The following is a 21,202-nucleotide window of genomic DNA, read 5'->3' as shown; positions in this document are numbered from 1 at the left end:
TTGATGCAAGAAACTCTGTGACTTTTTCCGGCGCCTATATACCGGTACTAAGAATAAGGCAGGAAAAATGAAAAAGAAACATAAAGTCGACACCATGAACAATTTAGCAATCTCCAAGTCACATGAAAAATGGGGTTCCTCATTCCCACTGCCTATATCTCTCTTATCCACCAGTGTTTGACTTCAAGGGATGTTTTATCATTCTGGCTTTAAGATGTCACGCTGATATTGAGACCATTTGGATGACGGGACTAATATTGGCCAACATGTCCTGTGTTTTTGGTGAAGGTGCATCTGACAAGCCATTATGCAGAAGCCTTATTAAAGCTCCTTTCCCACTACACAATAATCCCTTTCCACTATCTAATGTCGGGATTTTGTCTTTAGGGGGAAAGGTCAGCATTAATTCCTGTGCTAAATGAATCTGTAGTTATCAGAGGTATTTAGGCAGTGATGGAAACATGAAACATAATTTTCGCCCATGTTCGGGTGCTATGCTAAGTGGCGTGTGTAGAAGTGAATGTATATATAAACTAAATGAACAGCGATAATAATTAATGTACTTGTAAAATATACAAATAATGTAGTTTTCTTCAAACCACAAGAAGAAAATGACTCAAATGAACTTTGAGTGACAGTTAAAAAAAGGAGTGGATTGCCTATTTTCAGTCTATTTTTAACAGACCTGCATAGACATGCTACATTGTGGCAATTAAATGGTAAATGCTTCTGGTTTAGAGCTATTAAATTCACCGGAGGAACATTTAAATCTGAATGTGGACAGTTGCCAACAAAAGTCCAAATTGAAAAAGAAACTTAAGAAATGATGATTAATTTAAACCCTTTGTCTGAGACTCAACCTAGGTTTGACAATATTTTTATAGCAATACCATACTAAAGCTGTATGTGTAGGGCGGATGAAGGGCAAAACAGCAGGATCCAGTAAATGTGTTGTATTGGTTGTTAAGGCAACTGCATCTGTCTTCCTGCTTTGATGTGGAGGCTCCTGTTGCTCGCTGCACTGCCAAATGCTGTTATCCAGGTCCGGAGGAGAGATGAAAATATTTCTTTGGGGATTTGTGTGTGGTGGTTTTTTGTGTGTAAGCAACTTAACAATTTGTATATGTTGTACGTGTGTGGCATAGGCGTATGTCTTCTGAGTTAATTACACAAAGACACAATTTTAGTCCAATTAAACTTGTCCCAAGACATTACCTTCTCTAGTTAGTTTTCTTTGATCAATATATTGGACATGCTGCATTAATACTGAGAGCTTGGACTTAATTTACTATTCTCTATACCAACACAGTGGCGACAATCTGCTGCCAGAAGGTCATAGTGCAGCTGTTGGAGCATTCATGCACCCGAGGAGGACTACTTTGACAAAGACATGAGTGGGTGACCAGTAACAAACAAATTAAAAGGCGGCCAAGGTCAGGGCTCATATTTAGCAGGGCCCCTCTCAGCCCAACAGCTGTTCAAATCAAAACATACCAGTTGTGGTTTATTTTCACACTAAGCAGGATGTGAAGAACTGGAGGTAGCAAGTTTGTGTGTGTTCCATTGATCAGGGATGTTAATCTTCGGGGGAGAGAGGTCCTCTCAAGGACTGCACAATGAAAAGGCTCTATTGATTAATGGAACGTTGATCAATCAGTCCCAAGACAGATAACAAGATGTAGCTACAGGTCACAAGTAACAAAATATAGGTTGTGGGTTGTGGACAGCACAGGTTGATTATTTGTTCATATTTTGGCAACCTAACATGAATCTTCCACATGCAATTCCTAACTGAATACCCTCATTCAACCCACCAATTACTTACATCGGATTACTAGTAAACATAACAGATTGGTAGACTCATAAAGGTCATTTCTAAACAAGAATTAGACCTTGCAAAATGTATGTGACAAAATAAACTTCTGTGCTTTTAAATACTAACTGGAATGTTGTTTTCACACAGGATCGACAGCATGAAGGATAATGCTGCTGATCTTGTGTAACAAGGAGGGGGGAAGTGAGGCAACATAAAACCAGTTGGAACGGGTAAAAATGGTTATTTAATGGAGCAGCTGATTTTTTTCCCACAGATAAAAAAGAGCTGAAATACAAGAGAGATGTAACATTTTAGTGTTGAAAATCAAAACTTATATATACAGGCAACTATAAAACAAACAAAGATATACAAATAAAACCTCAGCCTTCTCCACTTTTTATTCACAATATTGTCACGAGTAGGCCTACTGCCTTCAGTGGTCATGAGACCAAGACAGCGCCATACTGTTAGGGCAAAGATAGTTTATTGGAGTCTAAAAATGTTAAAGTTATATAATATCTATATTCGTTAGGAAAAGAAATAAAGAAGTGTGCTTTTCTGTGTTGACAACACTTCAGGGGTATTATGTGCATGCCTGTTCACTGCACTACATTGGTTCAAATGTCTGTCCTTCATTTCACGATTCAGCCTGCCCCGCCCTCCTGGCTCGGATCTGAGCGCTCATTGGTTCTCCCATTAGTCCCCCGAAAGCCCCACTGGCCAATAGCCGACGAGGAGGATGGAGCCTTTCCGGTGGAAAAGTCGCTCGCGCCTACAGTGGTGGAATCGAACGTCCCCGAGCGCACACGGCGTATAGGAGAGTACGGCGCACGAGTCTCTGGAAGGAAGATAACGGTTTCTTTTTTTGCCCCCGCTCCACTCAAACAAGAAGAACAAACCAAACCTGCATTTTAGGGGGGTTTACAGAGTCTTCTCAGTACAAGGAGGGAAGCGAAGGATTGGAGCCGCAAGTTTTTGTTTTTTTTTTTCGTTTTTTTTTCTCCTTTTTCCTAAAAGAGGGATTCTGTGTTTCACTGTGGTTTGTTCTCCGCTCTCGCCGCAAAGATGATGGTCGGAGAGGTCGAAGTGAAGGAGCGACCGAGGCCGAGTCCCGACTATTTGATGCAATTATTAAACGAGAAGAAGCTCATGACCAGCTTGCCAAATCTCTGCGGCATCTTCACACACCTGGAACGGCTTCTTGATGAAGGTAAGGGGCCGGGGAGGGGGAAGAGACCACGGTGCGGTCCGATATCTGCTCGGCTTCGCTGGGCGTCCGTGCTGCAGCGAGACCCGTACGCACACTGGCAACACAATATGCGGTCCTAGGCAGGCAAAAATAACACTCACAACACCCCTCACATCCCAACAGGAGACCCAGTTGTAACACTGGTGACTGTTTCACCCTAAAACCACAGCGAGGTGGGGGATTTTAAGTTGAGTTGCTAACACCACGGAGTTTGTTTCTGCACTCCTCACTTTATGGCGACTAGACGAAAACTTTATCTCTCTTCCAAAAACCAGAAATGCCTATCACTATCATTGTATTAACACAATCTAACAACGGAGAGGTTTTTAACCACTCTTTAGGTGTATCCAAACCGTGTCTGAGTTAATTTGGACGGGGCCTGTTTCCACATGTTCCTCAGCAGTTTTAGCTCGGGTTAGCCACATTTTTAGCTAGCGTGCCTGGGTGTCTACATTCCGTTGAACTCTTCAGGAACCGAAGAGCGTAGCGTTAACTTAGCTTTTAAATAGAGACTGAACCCGTGAAAAGAACGTGTTAGACACATGTCTAGAAGTGTTACAAAAGTTGTCTTTTGCTGTCTTTATTTTAGCAGTGAGGGTTGTGTGAGTTGTTGCCCAGCGGCCGAGCTTTAAAGCACGGAGGAATGTGTCTGCTTGTTGCCCAAACAATGGCCAGTGAGTTGCTGCTGGGAGGAGTGTACGAAGATTATTCCAACGGTCTAACTTTTTCATTAAAAAGGGCACCGTTTATTGTCTCCCTCACACATCTACTACATTACTTCCCTTAAAGCAAGGGTATATCTGTTACATCTCCTTGCTGCAGCAGTCGTCGTGTTTCTGCCATTCAAGCGTGCCTCACTAAAAATTGCGTCGCCTTTTTGTCGGCGGCGGCGCCGTCCAGACGGGATTTCTTCCTCGTCGGTGTTTTCTACGCTTTGTCGCCGATCTTGGCACAAGCGCTGATAGACGAGGCTTATTCAACGTTTATGTTGATAGTATCAATAGCTTAAGCTGGTCTAAACGGAAGGTTGGACCTATGCTTTATGTAACAGAGCTGGGGACACTAGAGAGCGCCACAGCCCCCTGGCAGACTGTCCCCGTCCTGTGGGTACTATCCGACTGGACACCATGACACTGGTGAATAAAAACAATAGGCAATCTGAATACTTTTCTTTTTATAGACACGATTGGACATACGGAACAGTGCATACTTTATAGTTTCGGTTGCATGTCTGGATGAGTAGGTTTGTAGTTGCCAAACCGGTCTGCAGAGATTGTCTTGCTTCACTGATGAGTGATAAACAAAGCACTCAGACTTGTTCCTTCCTCACTGCTATAAAAATAAAGTTACATTTGTATAATATAAATACCCATAACCAAATGAAGTTGATCTTATCTAAAAACCTGAATGTTGTTTTTCTACTAATTTGTTTTTCATCTAATTTGCCCATTGCATGGCACACACGTTAGATTCAGGTTGAGGCAGGCAGAAGTTTAAGGAGCTGAGCAGAACACGTGTTTTGGAAAAAGAGACACATTCCCGTGTTTGTTTGATGATATAATTCTCTTTGCACTCAGTTTGTCAACACAAGTATAAAGTTTGATCACACTCCACACCCCACTTATGCCTACCATAAAGGAATTAATTTTTCGTTTTTCAAATACTTATTGGTTTATTGAGCTCAATTGGAAGTTTTGGGCTTTTTATTGAGAGGAGAAATAGGGAGGAAGCGGACATGTTTTTTGTTCCTGCTCGCTTTTTTGGCTAATCCCTGCCCCTATTGACATAAAGTAAAGAAAGGGTATCATGCATGCACAGTGTGTCCCTCTCCTTTACTCCAAAACTCAGCCGTGCAGCTCTTTGCACACAATTAAAGTTAACCCTTAAGGCAATACATATGTTTTAGGTTTGTGTGATCAGCAGTGATTTTAAAATAAAACAACACTTACTGGCTTTCCCTGTTTGCGAAACTTAAAAAATAAAATAAAAAAATCCAAACCAGAATAACCAAAAGTGCAGCAGTGATGGGCGAAACTGTAAACTCAGGGATATCCTATTGCTAAAAAAAAAAACGTTTTCAAATCACGTTAAAAGAAACTGAACATTTCCAACACGGCTGAGCTATTAAGCTATTTTCAAGTTTCCTGTGTGTGAATACTCTCACATTTTAAAGTAGTCCCATAGTCACCTTTTTTGCATTTTGGCTTTATCCTTTTCCTTTATTCCACCAAACTGGGGACAAAAAACAATGCCCTATGCAGAGATGCACTGTGCTCAATGCGGGAGCAGTAAGTGCGTGTAACATGTATTTGTACGGTGTAAATACGGCTGTTCTAATTTTGACCATTAAGGATTTCCCAGATTTATTTTTTGCTTCACTTTAAAAATAAGTAATTTAGCTGATGTTGCTGGTGGAATTGATTCACTGGCCACTTTTTACTTTAGAGAACAAGCTTTTTTAACATTTAGTTTGTTGTCGGGCTGTAGATTGAATTGGGTGGCTTTAGAGAAACATGTTTGTTATTATAAATAAATAAAGATTGTTATTGCTGTAGCTCAATCTTGTAATGAAGCACCGGTCTGTTGCTCATGTGCCACATTCAACCGATAAATGTTCCATGGCAGGGACACTTCCAACTCCCCAGCTCCAGTCTCAATCCTCCACAGAAGTCTGAGGTTTACAAGCGTTTCCACAGCACCAGCCCAAACTTCACCCTGCCGATAGTATTGCGTGTGTGTGATGAAAGCCACCCCAGAGCAGAGTGTCTCACTGTCTGGTTCCAGTTAGGGGCGGTTTGGTTTGCTTTACTCTTTGAAAGGGGCTGAAGCTCTCATGTGATTATCGGGGCCACCTTCCCCCCCACTTTGTGTCCCATACTGATGAAATTCCCACCTAGAGTAAAACAGAAAGCACAATCCAGTCAATAAGCTCGAAAAGGAGAACAGAATGCTCAGTGCTTAAAGAAATAGCCCACACCTTTGACCTAGAACTTTTAAAAATAGCTGTCACGTGTGTCTTATTTTTAAAGTGTTGCATTGTTAGGCTGTCAGGTGCTGCAAATCCTGAAGCTCAGAAAAGTTTTTTAAATGTATGTAAAACATTTTTTTTGATGAATGAAACATTTTTTGTTTCTGTAGTCTTTTCTGTGGCCTGCAGTAAAGATAAGCATCACACTTTACTTCCATTTCCAGTCAGACAGGAATGGATAGTCTCCAGATGGGAATTGTTAACTTGTGGTATTGTGGTGTGAACTGTTGACGAGAAAAGTTATTTTATCTGGTTTGGTGTGTGTGTGTAGTTTTATATTCTGTGTGTTGCAGGAGACTTCTTGGTCTCGTTAAACACTTGTGTCTTTTTGAATGCGAAGAGGAGAGAGCAGATGCTAAATGAAAAGCTATTAATTCCCAAGCAGAGGTAGAAACATAACCAGTCCTCGTGAGGTTATAAAAAATGCCAAAGAGAGATAAAGTTAAGTCCTGATCTGTCAACAAGTCTCCGGAGGCACAAAAGTGTTTGTGCGATATTGTTAAAATTACAATGACGGCAATTCTCTTCCGAGTGCAAACTGTTTCATTAGCTTAAATCTAACTCTGAAATTCCCTGCTTTTGTCAGACTTAAATGAGCCCAATAAACACAACAAATATAACTGGTTCCAGTTAAATGCTTGAAACGTTCCCAAGTTGTCCATCTCTCAAGAGTATACCCTCTCAACAGCTGCAGTCCCCCTCACCCACCCTTCGCTTCGTGCATGTCTACACAGCTGTTTCCATGGCGGAAGAAAACTGACACCACCCTTGTGGTTACGGCTGCACCCACCCCGCTTTAGTGGCTCGAGTGCCCCGACGCCCCTGTTGCTTTCCCAATATGTGTAGTCCCTCAAGGTCACTCTGGCCGATTGACAGGCCCCTTTTGAAATCCCCTTGCGTTGCAGTTGTTCATCTCCCTGAGGTGACAACTGCTATGGAGTTTTTTTATTTCTCTTTACGATGTGTCAGCCAACAAGCTGCTTCAAATTGCTATATTTTCTCTTGGCAGGAGGAGACAGCCCATATAACATCCAGAGATGTAGCGTGGAAGTGAAGTGCAGGCGATGTTGTCAGGTGGCAAAGTATAGGAGAAAGGGAGAGTTTTCATTTGGGTTTGTGAAGTCTTTATAGGGAAAAGAATAGTTGGATTGATCGAAAATATTTTTATTCCAAGCTCCCCTTTCCTTACAGACTCATTTTCGAGCTGTGTTTGTATAGATTAAATGGTCCGTTGTTCCATAGCACGCTGTGTGGTGGAGTCGCACGGTGCATTGTACCATTTGTTCCAGCCTTCAGCGCCCCCTCTTTTGCATCTACAGTTTTGTATCTGCTTGTTTGTCTCTGTGTGCCGTGATTTAACAGGACCTTCCCGGGAGAGCTGTCAGCGTTTGGAGGACAAACTGTCCACTGTGGTGCCTGTGTGGGGAACTGATCCTTTGGGAACAACTGTTTAGAGAACAGATTTTGATAAATGGGAGACTGCTCAGAGTCTGTGTTAGGTTTTCTACCTGATGTCTCATATTTCTGTCAATCTGTCTGGCGGTTGTAGCGCTGTTCTCTCCTGCTGTTGGTTGACCCTTCACAAATCTCGGCACAGGGCTGGACCTGCATTAACCTCTGACACGCAATCAATTTAGCGGCTAACAAGACTGAGCACCGCTCGCAAAATAAGATGCAGCTTAGAGCCTTGAGAGAGCACAGGAAGAGAGAAATGGGGTGTTAGGCCAGGACTGTTTTCGCAAGCAGAAACCTGTTTTATTCCCCCACCCCAACCCCTTTCTCTTCTCCCCACATTCTCTCCCAAAGCACCACTTATAAGCTGGAATTTAATTAACCGAGAGCCATTCTGTGAGCTGGTTTACTGAGCCGTCGCTTCCAGTGAGGAAGCAGAATTGGAGGCTTTGTGCCGTCTTCCTCTGTCTGCCTCTCTAGCACCCATGCACCCCCTCTCTCTGTCTCTCCTCTCTGGTAATAAATTAGGCGGTGGCATGAGTCTGACAGGGTGAGGCGGAGGGGTTGCGGCGGGGCCGAGCGTCGCCCTTGCCTGTCTTCTTCCTGATGTGCGTCCTACCCAGAAGCCCCACCACAGTGTGAGCTTCAGTCCCTGTTCTAGCTGCAACCCTGGCCCCACTCCAGCCCTGCCACCCCCCAACGGGTGCTGTGTGATAAAGTCATCCAACGACAGCTCTGGGCTCATATCTCGGGCCCCAATCCCGTGAGTGCTGGGGCCTCCTTATCACTGCTGCCTCCGCCTGGCCTCATGTCTCCGTGCCCTACCCCGACTATCTGGCACGCTGTCACCAAAACTACGTGTCCTCCCTTCTATTACTGCCGGCTGTTAGACAACACATTGCTCGAGGCAGTTTATCTCTCCCTTTTTAAATTCCTCAAGCCTTAAAGCAGAGCAATCACATTAAAAATAATGGGGAATGAGGTAACTAGATGCACAGTTAATTTTGCTGAAGGAATTTCATTGTATGGTTTCTGTCAAGTCATAGTCCTGTGTGCATGAGCATGTGGGCTATGATGATAACAAGCCGTGTTAGACAAGGAAGATGAAAACAGCGATGTTTGTAATAGTTATGTCACAACAGCTTCCTGACACAGACTTGTTCATTAAATGGGGCTGTTTATTCCCTTTTCTGTAACCAGGGCTCCACCCATTGCCCTTGACCGAATCTTTTCTACCATTTTTTTTCTCTACATTTTGTTGTGTCTCATGCAATAACATCTACGGGAAGCAACGCCCAATTCAGACAGGAACAGTCTATAGAGCAGGAGGTTCAGCAGTTTGTTTTTCCTTCAGTTAGACAAGGAGGAGGAGGGGCGGGCTGTTTCCCTGGCTGTAGTGACAACAGGAACCCTGCTCTTCATGTGCCCTCTCCCACAGAGAAGGTCTGTCTCTTAGCTTTCTTTGGATTAACTTTGATCACATCATGAATCCTAGCTCCATTCCCTCCTCCACACACTTGTGAGTACGCAGCACACAGAATATTTCTCAGTTAAAGTATGGGCCCCACCCTGTTACATTCTTTGAGTTCTTCAAATAACTCTCCCACCCCCCTCACTCACAGTAGTCCCCCTTGTTGCCTCTCTCTTTCTCTTTGTGTCCAAGTTATTAGGCCTGTGAACTGAAAGAGATATAATGAAAAAAAGATTTTACCAGAAAACATTTGTCACAATTTCCTTCCCCTTTTTTTTAATCATAGAAAAATGAGATGAATGCTCACTCTGTACCTCTCTGAATGGCCCACCCCTCTGCATTCATTTTCTCTCCTTTCAGAGGAGGAATGGCAAGTGAGCGTTGGCAGTCAGCTCAGGAATTTTACCGGGAGCCCAGTCAGAGCACTTAACCTCCAGCCTGGTGTTTGTTTTCACCACACACTGGCATAGTGTGTTTTAGCTCAGCCTATGTGAATGCTGTCCACAGTGAGGCACAGGAACCTCTGTTGCTTTCAAAAACCCCAAAATGAACATTGATGAATTTGATCTGTAATTTAATTTCTTGCTTCAAGGCTGACACTAGCAACACTCCTCATTCTACTTGCATCAAACTATCAAGTACTGTTGTGTTTTCTTAAACCTTCTAAATGTGTGACACACTCCCCCCTGTCTTAGTTATTTGCCACACTTCCCCCTCAATCTCTAACCCCATCCTCCCTTTGAACACCGCAGTGTATCAGTCTGCCTGTGGTTTGCAGCCGTTTCCTGTGTTTCTCAGTAGTTGTAGGCTAGCCGATAAATCAAAGATGAATAATTTACCTGTCCCTCTGCAGCCGTGTTGTTTCTGCGAGGCTTGGCAAGAGCAGGCGGTGCTGCCATAACCTTCCCTTAGGGCCACAGAGAGGGAGCTGGCATGAGGTAGAGAGGTGGAGGTATATTCCTCTCGGTATCACTGGAAACTCCTGTGTTAATCTGACTCGGATGCGTCTCTGACTCCCACAGCTTCAACTATTTTTTATTTTTTCCACGTCTTAGCATTCAGAGCACTCTCTTGATATTCTGCATCACACTTCTCTGGTCCACTGCCATTGTTGAGATTAAAAGCTATACTTTTGTCATTCATATCTTAACTACCCTGCTTGAATGTAGTTTTTGTGAACTTGCGTTAACCTCCAATGTCCCTACTAACTGTAAAGATGGCTCCTCTCACAATAAACCTTCACTTTCCCAATCATGTTTTATTTCCATTTATCCAGGGCAGCCTTTGAAATTGATTTGTATCCTGAATGTTGAAGATGTGTTGTATAGATGTTTGCTGCACTGTTGTTGGATGCATTTGTCCCTCTAGATATCTCTGGCTTTGAAATTGACAAATGTTGTGAAATCGACCTGAAGGTTGCAGCTGTGATTATAACAAACAAACATTGGTGTTTTTGATTCTATATCAGCAGCTGTCACATTTTTTAGAAATAATATCTTAGAAAACCTCATCAGTGTTTAAAAATGAAGCTTTACTGATTGTAAAGTATATTTACAAGACAATGAATCCGATTTGATCAGATGTGTTGGGTTTAAAGCACACACATGCCAGTAGCTGAGGAAAGTTGCCTCAAAGCAATCATGCTGAAAGGCTTTCTGCAAGTACACTGCGCTCTGTGTCAGTGCGGCTTTGAGATGTGTATGTGAAGAAGTTCATTCCACACTGCAGCTATTTGAAGTTCATTGGGTTTCTATCACTTGTCCAACACTACCCTACCTTCATTCAGTGTCATACAGTCATACAGTCATCAGATCAGAGATCAGCAACGTACTGCTTAATTTATAGAATGTATGCTGACATTTTGCGTTTTGTAGAAGAATCACACAGAGCATTCACTTGTATTCACTTCTTGGCCCTTTCAGTCTCACTGACGCAGTCGCACAACGTGATCGTCTCGCCTAACAAGGTCTACATGTGTTGCACAGTTGTATTTTACGGTGGCTGTCTGGCCTGCAGTCGTGTGCTCTTATGTAAAACATGATTAGCTTAGCATAATTTATACCGTGTGCAACGCCTTCAACCCGAACTGATTGTAGCAGCACATGAGAAGGCAAAGGTATGCAACTGCAAGTGAAACTTTTTCTGTGACGCTTCGGTTTGTTTAGTGTTACTCGCTGTTTGTGCTGCGGCTTACGTCTGTCCGTCCTTATCAGTTCATTGGTTTGGAGGAGATTACAGAGCTGTAACAATGGGAGGTTTTGTATGATGAGTTGTTAATTTGTGAAACAAACAGCCCCTTTAGCACCGTGTGAGACATGGGAAAGATAGGCATAAAAGCCCACATATAACTGTCAGGAAAAATGTGCCGTGTATATGAAAGAGTTAGTGAGCATGCTCAGTTTGATTGTGTTCGCTGGAAGGAAAAAAACGAGCAAGGCTGCAGAGAGCAAGGGGAGGTGGTGAGTGTGATAGAGAACAGTGGGGGGAGACAGAGGATTCCTATGTTCTGTGAATGAGGTCATTTGGTTGGCTATGAGGAAGGTCACTGACCCCTCCCTCAGCTCCACACTCCACCCCTCTGTCTCACCCTGCCTCCCCCTCAGATAATCATAAACAATGGCTTTTTGTACTTTAATGGGCCGGACTCACACACTGGGTCATTCCTACCCGTTCACACAGAAGCGTGCACACAAGTGCTGTCTAGCCCAATACATTGAAATGTTTACGTATTGCCTTTAACACTTGGTGTATTGCTGCTACACGTTGCTTTATGTACAGTTCTATAAGTTGCTGAGTCATGTGGTTTGTTTGTGCAACCCAAGGCCCTCGCATCTGTATTGTTGCACCACAGTTGTATATAAAACATTAGAAACCTCTAAAGAATGGTTCTGTAACATGTCCTGCAGCAAACAAAGTGCCCAGAGTAATGTTAACCTGAATGCTCAGGGTTTATTGTGTGGATCGGTAGCCATATCCTTGTATAAATCAGTTTTCTCACTATGCCCTACGTCGGAGAACTGCTAATAAAACAAAGTAAACATCAAAGCCGGGATCTGGCCTAATTTTGGAGATCAACTCCCAACCAATATTACTTTGACTCCTAATGCAGTTTAAAGAAGTGACTTTAGAAGTTAGTGTGATGTTCCAAATAATGCAGAAACACATCCAACCTGTTTCTCTTGATTTTGTAGACACTATTGCCTTATCTTAAGCCATCTCCGCTCAGTGTCATTACGTAGGAATGTGGCTCATAAAAGACAGAAGTGTTGCTTTATTGTTGTCTTGGATAAGATTACAGCTATAGCTCCTGTCGGTCTGGTTTTTGTTTTCTTTCTTTGGGAACGTGCCCGGACACGCACACTGACAGGGACACATAACAGTGGTTTAAGAGATTTATTTGAATACAATTGCTTTAAAAGTTAGAATTTAGCTTGGATATATGTTTGTTATTGCCCCAGGTATGTGATTAGATCAAATAATGTATAGGAAAGCTTAATAGTGCTTAGGGGATGGTTAAAGGCACCTGGGGACAGACGGTGTGCAGACAAAGCCGAGCAGACAGGTGTGGGTATGAGCAAGGTGCCAGGGCGCCAGCTGCTGTTGACACCTTAAGGTGAAGAATAGTCTGCCAGGAGATGGACTTGTCTCTCTCTGTCCCCTCTAATCCTTCTCCCTGTCCCACCCTTCCTCTCGTCTCCCCTGATCTGCTTTCTTAGGAAGTATTGGTCTGACATGAGATTAGGTTGTTTGTGATGTTCGCTCTTTCGGCAACCTTATTTTTATTGAGCGTCTGACACTTTCGATGACCCAGACCCCGGGTCTACCTCTGCTCCTCCTCCCTCATCACCATGTTTATATAATACTCTCTGTCTGCACAAACAGAAGTACTTGATGTTTAAACCATGTACATGCATCTCTTTCATCCTTTTATTTTGCCTTGCATCGTTGCCATAGTGTTTTCCAGATGAGGAATTCAGTATCCGGCTTTTTCCCAAGGGAATGACTCATTTTCCTGGCTTTGTCTTTATACCTATTTATTTGAGGAGAGTGACTGCACCCAGCTTTCTTCTCTCATCTCCTGTCTCTCCAGATCTTTCTTCAATGGCTTTCTTCTTCCACCCGCTTTATCTCTCTACTCTTATGTGAGTATGTGAGGCAAAAAAATCAAGCCTTGGGGCTACATTGCCTCTTTCTTGTGAGGACCAGTGGTGACATTAAAGGCCTGCTACGTGTTCTGTCACTTTGCATCAGCCCAGCTCTCACTGTCTGCGCTCAGGACTCTAGTATTCGCTTGGCTCTCCGCTCAATCACTCCCAGGCTCAAGCGCTGGTTGGTAGGGAACAACATGCCTGCACCCGCTGGCTGTATTTGCACATATTCATTTGCAATTGTTTAAGTCCTCACACCCAAGTGCTTTGAGGCAAATCAATGTTTAAAGGCTTAAGCACACGGGAAGCTCGGTTAATGGCAGTGACTCTTTCTCCCCTCCCTTTGACACTCTGAACCAGTTTTTACAACGTCTTTATTTTTAAAATGCTCTAAATGGTACATTCAACATGACTTGGCAGAGCAAAGAGATCATCTATTTGATCTCCACGACGAGACATCCCAAACAAACACGCAGAGAGCAGATCCTTTGATGATTTGCAGACTACAGGGTCAGGGGGAGTCTTTTCCCTGTCTTTTCATTTTCCACCCCCTTTTAAGGCGAGCTATCTTAATATCTGAAAATGCTTCAGGCTCCAAGAGTATTTTTCAGCATCTCTTAACAATGCCAGGCCTGTTGGCTCTTTATAGAGAATCAATGCGAACCAGTTTAACTGAGAACTACCAACACTTGCAGACAATCAACGTTTGTATACTTGGCCATGAACAAGTTCTGGCAGAGCGCCACGCATATCCATCCAGATATTGAACTGATTTGTTGTGTCTAATTTGTCTTTGAGTTAACGTTTTGATTCACATCCCAGGAAAATGATATGTGAGGTTGTAAACCCGACGAAGAGCCGGAACAAAGAGGTAACCCCTTGTGATTGTGTGTTTTCACAGCCACTGAGCCCGTTGGACTCAAACTTTAAATGTTAGATACAAACCCTTGTAGGTGTATAACAACAGCTGACACCTGTCATATACTTTGATGTGATATGTTTGTCTTCCTCTGTTCACTACTCATTTCCCCTAAGCCTTGCTCAAATACTGTGTTGTATTCATAGAATTAGTGTCAACTCTAACTGAAATCACGCCATGGTAATGATAGGTAAATATAGCAGCATGAAACACTAGCTGATTTCAACAGGTGAAAAAAAAGTCCCAGATTATTAATACACATATGGATATACACTCCCTGAACACTCTGACTGAGAGGTTTTGATTGGACGTTATGGCCATTTCTACGGCTTGGTTAGTTTAGTCAGGTGTACACATTAAGCTGGTGACGAGCGAGTGTGTATCAAACAGGAACATATGACATTGAGCTGTCTTTATTAAGCCTTTGTTGTTGTTTTTCCCCTTCAAATGCAACCCAATACAAGCACACAAGCTACAGCATGTGTATTAGCCATAGCATTGAATCAATGTCTGTCTGGCACACTCTTATCAGCAGCTGAGGATGATAACATTCATAAAGGTAGGAGTTATTGCAGGGCTGTTGTATTTGATTGCATCAGATTACAGAAGTGTTTTCTTAGTAATACTCATTTTATTAAAGATAATGGATTTAAATGGAAGCCTGTATCTGATTGCGTCAGATTATAGTCTTTTCTTGGTCTCTTAAAGGAAATGCTGCATTAACAGCACATCTCTTTGAGATAACTGTGTCTTGGATAAGGAACTCATAGCTCTGCTAAATGCACACCTTGTCTTATTTGGTGCTGGCAACAGGACAGTATTTTATTGTTTTCTCTCCTGACAGATGATGAGACACTGAAACCTTGATTCAAAAATAATGATTTCCAAAACATTCAATTGTCACTTTATTCTAACATAGTTTTCTTTGTTAAGAAGTGACCTCATTTCCTGATTCTGAGAAAATGAAGGGAATAAGGTTGTTCCTCATTCAGGCTCTTTCCCACCTCGCACTTTTCGTCAGTTTGTTTACGTTCTCCATAGAGAACTTCTGGCAGGCTCATGCGGCTCCCATCTGTTCCTCGCCCAAAACTGCTTAAGTCACAGACTCACAGTTGATGTAAAGATTCGATGAAGGTTTACAGTGAAAACGCAGCCACAGTCTCTTTGTGTTACCACTTCAGTGTTTCACCGTGATGGCAACTCACCTGAATGTTATCATAGCTTATTTAGTTTCCTTCACATTAGCCATTGTGTGTTTTTTTTAAATGTTAATCAACTTTATTTAATAACTGTGAATTTAGATTATTTTGGACGCATGCAGAACCATGGGAAAGTTCACCTTTTGGATCAAAGAACGATGGAGGCTAGATAACAAATACAAAGTAATCGTACGATAAATTGTCCTTCGTCCCTCCTATATTCCCCATTGGTTGTGAGCACTGTTGTCTCCTTAGTTACAGGGACAGGAAGTGCCTTGCATGTTATCTTCTGCATTCACATTGACAGTCTTAGCCTTTCCTTCCTCCCTCTTCTCGTCTCGTTTCCTCTTCTGACAGCTGGACCTTTCCTGCCATTGTTGCCTGACAGAGGGGGCCGCTGTGTGTAGGGGCAGACACAGTTGAGATGTGTTTGATAGATGAATAGAGCTCTGCGTTTTTAGATCATCTGAATATTGGTCGACAGTGTTAGCTCTGCTGTTCTCACAACTCTTTGGTCACCCTTTAAGAGATTGTCTTTCCTTATATCGTAACAAGAGCCAGTCTGACACACATCGTCAATCTTACGGGCAGTGGGGAAATGGGCAATACCCCCTGTCACGGGCCAGAGGACATGGTTCCTGGGCATCATGGGGGCCATAGTCTGCTCTTCCAATCCACATACATACACCCCATCTGCATGCATCCTGAATCTTCATCCTGTTATTCTTCCCAGTCCTTATCTCATATTCTCAGATCTTGTTGATCTCACAGCATGCATCCTGTGCTTCATTTTACATCGCATCCCCTCCATTGTTGTGTGTATGTGTGACTGTGAGTGCAGTTGCATGTTTGGAAAAGTATGCCTGGAGCCTCGGTGGATAAAACGGTTGTGTTTTTGAAAGCCAAAGTAGCGTGTGTACATCGACCGAAACACCGGGCGTAGAGATAAATGGGTTAAAGCACAGTGAGAGAAGGATTCTTGAGGTCTCGCTGTTGTTTGTCTGCCTGATTTAACTGGCAGGTAAAGTCTGTGAAATGAGTTCCCACGAGATGCAGAAGAACTAACAATCTGCTTGGCTGTTTACGCTCATGCTTTTTTCACGCTTTGGATGTGTGTTTATGTTCATACTAATTAATCCACCAGTTTTGACTGCTCCTATCCTAACTGAACATCCTTCTTAGTATGCATGGAAACATACAGATATGGTTATATCTTATGGAAGTAAAAGGTTTGATTCTTCTTTGTGTTGTAGCTTTTTGAGGCAGGCAGTTTTTTCAGTTTTTCGACCAAGTATATCCCCTCAAAATGATTTTCAGCTCATGAGGCTTCTCTCTTAAAGCCAGCCTGTTAAATGACTATTGCTGTGACTTCCAATTTAACGCTACATATCGCTCCCCCTTCAGATGGCAAAAGCAGCAGTTAAATAGCCTGGTATTTTAGAGAGAGCCTGGGTCTGCATCTTGTGTGCACTAGTTTGGCTGTTTCCGCTGAGCTACGTCGTTGGGCTACTTTAAAAGGTGAACCGAGGAGAGGGTAAGCATTAGCACTGAACTCTATCTTTTTTGTCGTGCTGGATTAGACTATTTTTGCAATCGTTGAATAATTAGCATTATTATGAAACTACCCTAAGAAGGAGCTTTTACTTTTCTTTAACTACCACACTAACTCTCCCTGCTGCTTCCTGTAAGGGAATTACATCTGTGAGTGTGAAAGAAAGAAAACAGTTTCTGTATCTTTCCACCTAGCCCACCCTCCCTGGGGTGCCTCCCCCGAGTGTAAGTGTGTGCGAGTGTGCATGCAGTCACAAGTCTCACCCCAGGATCCCGTTGAAAGTCCCCCCACGCAGAGAGTAATGAACGTTGGAACCTTGCGGCAACCATTAAGAGTAAGCCATTATGGTTCAGTATCGAGCCAGCCCTCCCTGCCAGTTTCCCCTCACTCTATGGTAGACCCCACTAAGTGCACAAAACTGGCACTCCTATGGCTCATTGAGCTGCCAGCGTGCCCCTCACCAGCACACAGACCCATAAAGCAGTTCCACATCATCAAATGTGATGATCCCTTATTCTAATTTTAGCCCACGGTTTTAGTGTCTCTGCAGATACTGTCTGAATTACGCATTTCACTGTGAAGCTCTCGATGGTGCTCTGGGTAAGCAGGATAAGATGGGTTTTTGTCACAACTTATTTTAGAAATCATGGAAATATGTACCATGGTAGTTGAGCCAAATGTGACTAAGAAAACCACTCTTTTGATAAATATGTCTCCAACATGTAACTAAATAGGTCATTCTTTTAAGTCAGTCATTGACAGACATTGTAATTTCATTTTTTGGACCTATGCTAATCATCATTGTTGCCAGATCTGGGACCATGACACAATTTTCTCTGACTTTTTGTCTTTAGAAGCCCGTCTTTGTGCTTTTTCCACCTACTGCATTCTGTAACATCGGCATTTTGGCCACTTGACAGTTGTTTAATGACTTTGCCTCAGTGATTATGCTGATCTCATAGTGGGCATCATAACTTGGCTTACTTTTAGGCTGTGTTTCCCAGGACAATCGCTGCACCTGTGTACCTGTCACAGCTGGTGCCGCAGTTGAAGTGACAGCAGTCACTATAGCCAGACGGTGCTCGTTTCCCATGTCATATTTTCAGTTGTCATATTTAAACAGGCATACCTTTTCAAATTCAATTTCAGATGTGGTAATTTTCTGGAATATAATTTAACGTTTATTCAGTCCCTTTTCACCACTCTCAGCTTTGCCTTTCCTTTGGTCCCTCTCTACGTGTCTGCACTGTCCGTTTGCTTTGTTGAATCGCCAAACTAACATGCTATGACACGCTCCTACAGCACACCGTCACCATCACTGCCAGCAGCCACCGAAAGCCGCGTTCAGCTTGGCTCTTCTTCCCCTTTCTGCATTCAGTAACAGTGACAGCAGGACAAAACATTGCATTTTCCCACCTTTTATGATTAATGGTTTTGCTGATTGCTGTTCTTAGCCATCACCACACCTCCACATTCTGCTTTTAGCATACTTACTCTCAGCGGTTCAGCCAGAATGGAGGAGTTACACTTGTCGTTGTTTCTGGCATAGATAAATGTAAAAATGTTTTTAATGAGGGTTGGATTTGAAAGACCAATGACTTCAGACTTTTTGTCAATGTAAAATAAAAGCATTTTTGATAAGAGTTTCGCAAGATGTCTTTGTGTAGCTATACAACAAATAGACGAGTTTAACATTACATGTTTCGATTTGTATAGCAAACATCCTACATTTAGTCTGTATTCATGATGAAAGTGCACTTAGTTCTGTCTTTAAAGGTAGAAGAGGGATTATATGTTATATGTCTCATATGTTACCTTTAACAACCAACAACCTTGTGACACTTGCTTCCACTGCTTTCAGCCATCATGGTAAAATAATATAACCAGCAACAGTTTAAGAAGAATGTGACAATGATGGGTAATAAAGGGCAATCTCCTTTTCTCTTCTGGCCCTTTGTCAGCGGACTTACTATGTTTCAGTTGATGCTAAAGCGAGGTAAAGGAGAGACTAACTAACACCGTTTCCTTTTTATTTCCTGCTGTATTTGTTCAGCAGATTTTCCTCTAAGGCGGTTTTCCTCCTCCTAACGTGTGGAGTGTTATTTCTGTGGGTTCACTGTCTCTGGAGAACCTTGCCTACAAACGCACAAAAGCTCATTAGCTCGTGTGTGTGGGTGTTTTTAATGTTAATATGCCGTGTTTGTTTTCATATACTAGCATGTACCAGAGTTAGTCAGGTCAGAGCACGCACATTCCTGTGCATTGTTGGGTCGTAGCTAAATGGTTTGCAAGTGGTTATCTTTGTGTTTTCAGGCAGCTTCAGCTCAGTATTGATGATCAGGCAGCGGAAAGGCGTAGCTTTTAGGGAGGTAGCTGGCTGGGGTATATAAACGTAGGCGAATTGTGTTCATTTACAAACCCAGCATGTACAGTGTATATATACGTTCTGCACCCGATTGTTTACCTTTTTCAAAAGACATGTTACCGGGTAAGCATTTTGTTGATGAAGAATGCTTCTATTGCCCATTCCCAATATGGATGAAAGCTTAGTTCGCTCTGTGTCCTGGCTTTCCTTTTACCCATGAGATGAGTAAGCATGTGTGTAATGTATGAGAGTGTATTTCTGTAATTACATTTTTTTTGTACCTAGCTTGTGGAGGAGAGAATCCAGAAACCTTTTTATGTCAGTTGTTTATTTATTGGCCTATCTACTTAAAGACCTGACGCTGGAGCTTTTTACCCAGCCTGCCTTAGGAGAATCCCTGACACACAACATAAATCTCCCCTCCGGCTGCCAGCAATCCACCCCGTCATTTCTGTCTCAAGCCTTTGGGGACCTGCACTTGTATCTACATCATGTCAGGGTTCAGGAACTGTGTAAATATGTCACTGTAAAGCTGTTATGAATACTTCAGTACTATTTCGAATTGGATAGTTTTAAAATACACTGAGAGCATTCACATTTCTCCTTTTAATAAATAGGTTAATTATATTCTGCGTTGTTCACAATATCCACATACCTTATGTTCACTAACAATGTTGTTGATAACTGCTATTGCATATTGCACCATCCATTCTGGCTGTGAAGTGATCCCTTTGTTTGTGTAACTCCTATGGGATAGGAGGGAAAATCCTGTGTCTTTGATTTGTGCCGAAAATACAGCCAGGGCTAATGTGATGCCTCAGCCCTCTGGGTTAGCCAAATCAAGTAATGTATTTATTTGATGTTGCCTCTTTGTGTTACTATCCATGTCCTACAGCTCAGCAGGGAGAAACTAGGGAAAACACAGACAGTAATTTCAACTAAAAACACTACCCAATAGGTAATATAAGGAAACAGATATATCCGTTTTGCCCCAGCTTAATTACAAAGCTAGTTGAATGTGAATGAGCGCTATCGTGGGGGGCTAAAGTGCTTTGTGTTTTCTAAAACTGAGTATAGTCACACATCTACAGCAATAAACGCTCCTATTCCATTCATTATTGCCTTTTCCCTCTCTGAATCTGTGGAAGGGGGCTGCTTGGATGCCATTGGGAGAACAACTTGCACCCAAGTGTGTTTTATACAACTGCAAGTAATGGACACGCTTGGATAATGGTGTCGAGAATGAGTTGGTGTATGTGATGTAGCCATTCCCATAAATGGGCTGAACAACGGTGATTCACAAACGGATATACTCATGCTTTACTGAGGAGATGTATTTACTAGCCTTCTAATTCCTTGGTTAATGTCCTTAAAACCCCATAAACAAATCTCATACTGAACGGAGCATCCTGCCCTGAACATTTAGTTAAAAAAGTGTGTACTGTCCAAAGTCCAGGAAAGCAGATTTCCCTTACTGAAACTATCATGACAGGATATTTCAGACCTGAATCTGGTGTTTTATTGGTAAGAACTGAAATAACTGCTGTTCTTAACTATGCTGAGAGTACAGCGTACTCATTAACAGCATAGCTATAGTTAGTGTGTGAACATCAAAGGATTGTGCCGTGTAGGCCTACTGTTAAATCAAAGATTAGGAAGTCAAAATGAGACAGAAGCACGAGGAAACTTTTTTCCCCTCACAAAGCAGGAGGGGGAGAGAGGAGGCAGCTGGTAGTTGACGATAAGACTAAGAAATGCATACGTTTTCATGGCTCAGTCACCCTCACCAATGCGCACTATATTTCTGCTCCCTGCTTTAAAAGAAACCTGCGTCTTTCATATGCTTGGCCTGCCAAACCCTTAAACTGTTGAAGTGGAGTGTCGTCTTGGATAAAGTCGTCAGTGCCGTGAATAAAGGGCAGGAATGCATTAAACGCCCAAATCCTTTCGTTTGCAACAGGTACCCGGGCTTTGTGATTGCCAAAGTGCACAGCTTTTAAAGT

General features: G+C 42.7%; 1 protein-coding gene across 3 annotated transcripts in view; it reads left to right on the top strand.

The window, feature by feature from the left end:
* Positions 1–2,604: 2,604 nt before the first annotated feature.
* Positions 2,605–21,202, top strand: part of qkia (QKI, KH domain containing, RNA binding a) — a 65,761-nt gene continuing 47,163 nt past the window's right edge. For all 3 annotated transcript variants that reach the window (XM_010777172.1, XM_010777173.1, XM_010777171.1), the window contains exon 1: positions 2,605–3,026. In XM_010777172.1, coding sequence (XP_010775474.1) covers positions 2,882–3,026 — 145 coding nt within the window. In that variant the 5' untranslated portion in view covers positions 2,605–2,881. The remainder of the gene's footprint in view (positions 3,027–21,202) is intronic.

Source organism: Notothenia coriiceps, unplaced genomic scaffold (genome assembly GCF_000735185.1).
Source record: "Notothenia coriiceps isolate Sejong01 unplaced genomic scaffold, NC01 NC01_scaffold00017855, whole genome shotgun sequence".
Classification (NCBI taxonomy): Eukaryota; Metazoa; Chordata; class Actinopteri; order Perciformes; family Nototheniidae; genus Notothenia; species Notothenia coriiceps.
Note: the sequence above shows the minus strand (reverse complement) of the source record. Positions and strands in the feature narration are given on the sequence as shown.